This window comes from Siniperca chuatsi, linkage group LG24 (assembly GCF_020085105.1).
Source record: "Siniperca chuatsi isolate FFG_IHB_CAS linkage group LG24, ASM2008510v1, whole genome shotgun sequence".
NCBI classification, from domain to species: domain Eukaryota; kingdom Metazoa; phylum Chordata; class Actinopteri; order Centrarchiformes; family Sinipercidae; genus Siniperca; species Siniperca chuatsi.
The window spans coordinates 5086934-5092933 of NC_058065.1; the positions used below are offsets into that span (position 1 = coordinate 5086934).

General features: G+C 36.9%; 1 protein-coding gene across 4 annotated transcripts in view; it reads left to right on the forward strand.

Moving 5' to 3' along the window:
* The window catches only part of gpd2 (glycerol-3-phosphate dehydrogenase 2 (mitochondrial)), a 25815-nt gene extending 20320 nt beyond the window's left edge, over positions 1 to 5495 (forward strand). For 3 of the 4 annotated variants that reach the window (XM_044187190.1, XM_044187188.1, XM_044187189.1), the window contains one exon: positions 1207 to 5495. In XM_044187190.1, the coding sequence (XP_044043125.1) occupies positions 1207 to 1289 (83 nt within the window). In that variant the 3' untranslated portion in view covers positions 1290 to 5495. The remainder of the gene's footprint in view (positions 1 to 1206) is intronic. The other variant, XR_006376932.1, reaches the window with a different exon arrangement.
* Positions 5496 to 6000: the final 505 nt, after the last annotated feature.

The window sequence follows — 6000 nt, forward strand, 5'->3', positions numbered from 1 at the left end:
AACTAACAAGTTTCTAGCCAGTAGTGGCAGTCTATCGCAGGGGGCGTTAAAGGTAAAACGAAGCATGGAGACTTGATTTAACAGTGTATTAATCCACAGCTGAAAATAGTCCCCAACAAATTAATTATTTACTCCTGTTTGAGTAACGGTTGCTAAATCCTACAGTGCCCAGCTGTTTTAGGAAATGACTGAGTGTTTTTTTTATTTATTATTTATTCATAGATCTTGCCAACAGATAAAACAATACTACAAACAGAGAATCGTTCTGAAATAAGGCAAAAAATAATAACAGAGACGATTAAAGGCGTCAGCATGCTTGAAACAAAGTACTTGTCAGATGGTTGAACAGCGTCTGAAACATCCTGCTGCGTCCGACAATTGTTGTAACTTTCCGAAAGTAAGCAGTTTCTCTTTCAAGCTCTTTTTTTTTTTTTTTTTTTTTTTTTTTAAACAAAACTACTTCGGTCACTCTATAAACAGCTATAAGATTCATCAATTTGAATTCATTTTGCAGTTTATTCCAAGTGGCTGGACCAACGAAAACATGTAGGCTTTATTTCCAATCTCTGTTTATGACCCGTTTTTAAGATTTAAATCTTCAGTAAGAATGAATAGGTTTGGGGCTGAGTGCCACAGACAGGGTAGGGAAGTCGAGAGACGGACTAACACATTGTTTATTTTTTTTATTATTACGCAAGGTCAAAATGATAAACATACACATGTACATAAAGGAACAGAATAACAATACCACCAGCTAAAAACAACAACAAATAAAAGAGAAAATAAATTAATTAAATGAATAAAAGAAAAGTTTTGGTTTTGGTCTTAATGGGATTTGTTGACAATAAGAAAAAAATATAATAGCACCGTCCTCATCCTTTTATAAACTGCAAAATAAATATGCAGAAATTCTCAGTGACGTCTTAGATGATTTGTAACAAACTAAACACAACTGGTTGTGTTTCCATGTAGAAAAACCCCCACCTAGTTCAGCTTTAACACACAAAAAACACAGCTGGTGTTGGTTTCATTTTCTACATCTTAAAGTCCTGGATGTGAAGGTGATCGGACGGCTCCAAAGCCTTTCACTGTGGGTATCCCGTCGTACAGATAATTATTTCAACCTCGGCTTGGTTTGACAATTTAACCTTTTCCCGCTGTTATCGCACACACTGTATAATATGTTCTCTGCCGTGTGCTGTATAGCTGATGAGCGCGGTGAAGAAGGGACAAGTGTCGGACAGCCGTCTGGCCATTCTGATGAAATCGGCGGAGGAAACTCTGGATGAGAGAGGGCCTGTGACGGTGGACCGAAGCGGGGGTGGAGTCTGACCCTGAGACGAGGAGGATTTCAGGGACGCCAACAAAACCTTCAGCTACCGGTCCTTTTTTAAATGTGGTGATGACAAAAAAACCAAAACAAATGGGTCTCATGCAAATGGCGTTATTTGAATGACAATAATGCAATCAAGCACGTAGCGGGATGAATTTGGCCAAATCAAGTGTAGACCAGCGTCACTCCTGAGTGTTTTGGGTGAAATAGTATCTAATGATTGAGATGGAGATTTGTTTTTCATGAAGTCAGAGAGTAGATCTGTCTGTTTGTCTGTCTTTTGATTTCTTCTCAACATCCGGTGCCTCTGATATTACACAGCACACAATGTTCACACTGTATCCGTTTTATACTGCCTTTTAAACAAATTCTTTAAAAGTTTAATCATTACATTATCTTTGTAGTTTCTCCAACACTCCTTTTTAAACTTAAACTAATTTTTAACATAATCAACACTGATTGTTGGGGGAAACACTGTCCTCAATGCGATGCAGCTTTTTCAGATGGCAACTAAGCATTTGGTTATGCTTTATTTCACGGGTGCATTATTTTCTAATAATTACCTAAAACTTTCCTGGAAAGAACTTTACAACTTGGTACTAATTATAAGGAAAATAGAGACAGTGTTCACGCAACCTATAGAGTCTTTTGGGCTCAGATTCCTGGTAATAAATTATCTTAAAAGTTTTTTAATGTACTTTGATCGAACTGTAAAGCACAAATTTCATCATATTTCATCATGCATATGCACATCATCAATTGTGAATGTCATTCTGTCAACTGAAAACAGAACATGAAGATTTTGGCATTTCAGCCAGAAGAGATTCATATATTAAGCTGTCGGTTAAGATCCGCTTCCTTGCTTAGAGTTACAGAAAAGATTGAGTCCACTCCCATGTCTATACATGTAGATGGAGCCAGCAGCCGGTTAGCTTAGCTTAGCATAAAGACTGGAAACAGCTAGCCTGGCTCTGTCCAAAGGTAACAAAGTGCACCAACCAGCACCTCTAAAGCTCACCAGTCCAGCTGTCCATAATTGTTTTTACACTTTGGTTTTTGTAAAGATTAAACAAAAAACATATAACGTGTTAATTTGTGAGCTTTAGAGGTGCTGGTAAGCAGATTTTGTTGCCTTTAGACAGAGTCAGGCCTGCCTTTGTGCTACGCTAAGCTAACCAGCTGCTGGTTGTCGCTATATATTTCCCTTACAGACATGGGAGTGGTCTCGATCTTCTTATCTAACTTTTAGCAAGAAAGCAAATACGATCATGTTAGTCTTAGGATACTTTTGTGAAACGGGGCCCTCTGCAGGTCAGCTGAACATCCAAAAATAGCAAGCTTACAACTTAACTGAAATGAGGGATCAAAGTTTCAAGCAATAATTGAATAATGAATGGATATTTACTTGGTTTAAATGGAGCAGTTTTTCCTGTAATTAGTACCAAATTACGAGTTCTTTTCAGGAAACTTCCTATGAACTAGTTAAGAAATGATGGACCCCTAAAATAAAGCTTTACAAAGCATTTCTAAGTGTTGTTTCTGATCTTCGCATGTTACAAGCACTAGTCAGGTAATATATAATAGTCCTAAAGCACTCTGAGATGTTTTTGAGGCCTGTTCTTATCCCAGAAACATGATTATTTTTAGGGTAAAAAGCGTGGAAGGAATCTTAGATCTTCCTGTCTACAGTGTTTTCTATAAATTGCACTACCAGCAAACTACCGATGACACTGAGGTTTACATGACAAAGTTTCCAGCTTTAGCGTTACTGAGGAATATGCTTTTTAATCATTGCTACTGTTCTGTCCTATCTTTTTAAATTATTTATTCCCTTTCGTCACGTCACTGCAGCCGTTTACACATTTTATTATATTCATTTTATATATAAAACCAGGATTTCAAACGGACTGATATGTTTGAAAAATTTCTACTAGGTGGATCGCATGCTACATGTTAACTCTATTCTCTAAATAATGTAAAGCAAAATCTTTTATTTCTGTGCTTGTGGTCGGGAGCAGAGAGAGAGATCTGAAAATGCTGTATTAACCGGCACATTTGTCATAATATATAATCCTGCTTGCTGTTAGCTGATGATTTCATTGTTTATGAAACAAAAATAAGACATTTGTATTCCGGCATGGACATCTTATCATGTCATAGCACTTTTTATCTTCAGCGTTGCGTGATTTTTAAGAGTGAAATGGAAAGGCTGTATGAATGTATATGAGCCTTGATGTGCCTAAGATATGACATTTAACCATTTACCCTCTTTTTCACGATGTCGCACTCCATTTTAAACAAATACAGGAAATTATGTTAAGAATGTAAAGATATTTAAAGTTGTTATATAAAGAATAGTATTTAAACTGTATTGTATGCCAATTTTTTATTTTTTTAGAACAGAGGTCTGTTGGAAGAAGCGTGCCGCCATGTTGGAGGGGTTAACGACCAGAATTTGACCAGCGCGGGGTTTAAAGGGAAGGAGTGGTATTTGTAGTTTGGTAATTTGACCTGTGGAAGTCAAAAGGGACACGTATTTTGTAGGGCTGGGTGTCAAACCACAATACTTTTTTGGACTGAATATCGAAGTATTGAATGTCCAGTAGAATTGTAGCCTTATTCACTTATTTTATGATCAGATAGTTCCCATTTTAAATCAAAGTTTTTTTTAAATCAGAGTGTTTTCTTTAGTTCTTCTTCTAGTGTTTAGTTCTTGTATGGCTACTTGTGTTTAGACTTTTAACATTTAAAGGCCCTGAAAACTTCTTTTCTCAATCAGCTTCTTACTATAAGTGATGGAGTCCTACATGAACACACAAAGTTACAACAGTTTTGGTGACTTTACAGCACGCATTTTCTCACTGAGCTCTTCTCACTAGTTTGAAGTGGGCGGGTCTCGGTTGGAAAAAACATGATGTCATGCACTTCTGAGCACCAATCAGGACTGAGCAGCATTTGAATAAAAAAATATCAAAAATCAAAAAATGTGGGGCTGGTTTTCAGGGGCTTTAAGAACTTGTTTAAGAAATTGTTTATTCCTGTAAGGCTGCGTTCAGACCGGCTCTAGCCTTGTGTGGTTTGGCAAAAAAGTTCAACTTGTGCCACAACACAAGGTTGTCCACCAAGGTGCAAGGTATTTCTGCTGTTTGCCTTGCAATCGTCGTGACAAAAACATAAAATAGTTGAATAGTTGAATAGATAATTTTTCAGATTTGTAACATCCAGTCTCAAAAGTATTGTGCAGGGTTTCGGCATCTGAGAAGCCTTCAAACTCATGGATCTTTTGCTCAGACTGGACTTCCAACACGCCCTCACCAACGCAGCCTTGTGTGGTGTTAACGCAGGGCTGTTTTCGGTCTGAACACCGGCTATGTAAGGTATTAAAAAAGTTTTTAAAAAGACGAAATTGTTGTATTACCAATACCAGAGTTTTTGGTACTGAAATTCAGGCAACGTATCAGAACCAGTGTCAAAAAATTACCAAAAAACAAAAAACAGTCCTTTTTATTTTAATTCTTTTGTACTGTGCCAGTTCAGAAAGGGCTTTGAGACCATCATATGACACTAAAACTATTCACAGAGTCCCAAATAATTCAATTGTTATACTGTAGGTGCTCCCACCCCTAACAGAAAAAAAAATAGTTATCATTGTTTTCATTCCTCCAACATGGCAGTCCTCACTCTTCCTCATTACAGGCCTCTGTTTAAGGTTTTATATTGTAAAATAAGTGTGTGTGCGCGTGTGTGCGTGCTTCCTTATTGCCTTCATATTATGATTTCTATTCAGATTTTTTATGGACTTGCAGTTAACAGAATCATTCCATAGGTTTCCTCCCATGTACCATCACTGTAACTGTTACTGTAAGGGTGTGTAGCAGTGTGTGGTCACATGGGGGTTCGGCTACAATACCTCGACACCGAGGACCCTTCAAACTGCCAATGCCGGCCCGTCGAGAATAGCTCATGGGCAGCACGACTTAAATCTCGATGTTTGATTGTCTTCTTTGGGTGAAATTACAGCTTTATCCCGGCTCAAAGAGAATCATATTCCTCGATCTTTTTTCTTTTCCTCCAATACTGTAAGAATACTGCGAGTCAGTCTTCAGGTAAAAAAGAAAGCAAAAAGCAATTATCTAATTAAATGTATCTGGTTGCTTGCAAAGCTTTGTGGGTTTTTTTTTGTATTTCTTCTGTGAACATCATTCATATCTGGCGTCATAATAGCAGAGAGAAGTCACATGACAGCCTGTGAACAGGACAGAAAAGACGTGTTTACTGTACGAAGAGGTCTTTTTGAATATATATTTGTTTGAATTTATTTTTAAATTTGATGTTTTCTTGTGAAATTTAAAAAAAAAAAAAGGTTCAAACTCCAGGTGATTAAAATCAGGGCATCACTCTTTTCTTGTGTGGATTACCAACTAGTTAATTGAGAATTAACTTTTTTGATACCTGATTAATCATTTAGGTCATTTTTCAGGCATACATTTCAAACATTTGCTGATTCCAGCATCTCAAATGTATCAATCTTCTCGTCTAACTCTCAGCAAGAAAGCGAATAAGTGTATTTCCAAAAATGTCACACTATTTCTTAGAAAAGGGAGGTAAGAAAATAAATGATTGTATTGTTGTTGTTTTTATATCAATATGAGGATGTTACATTAAAA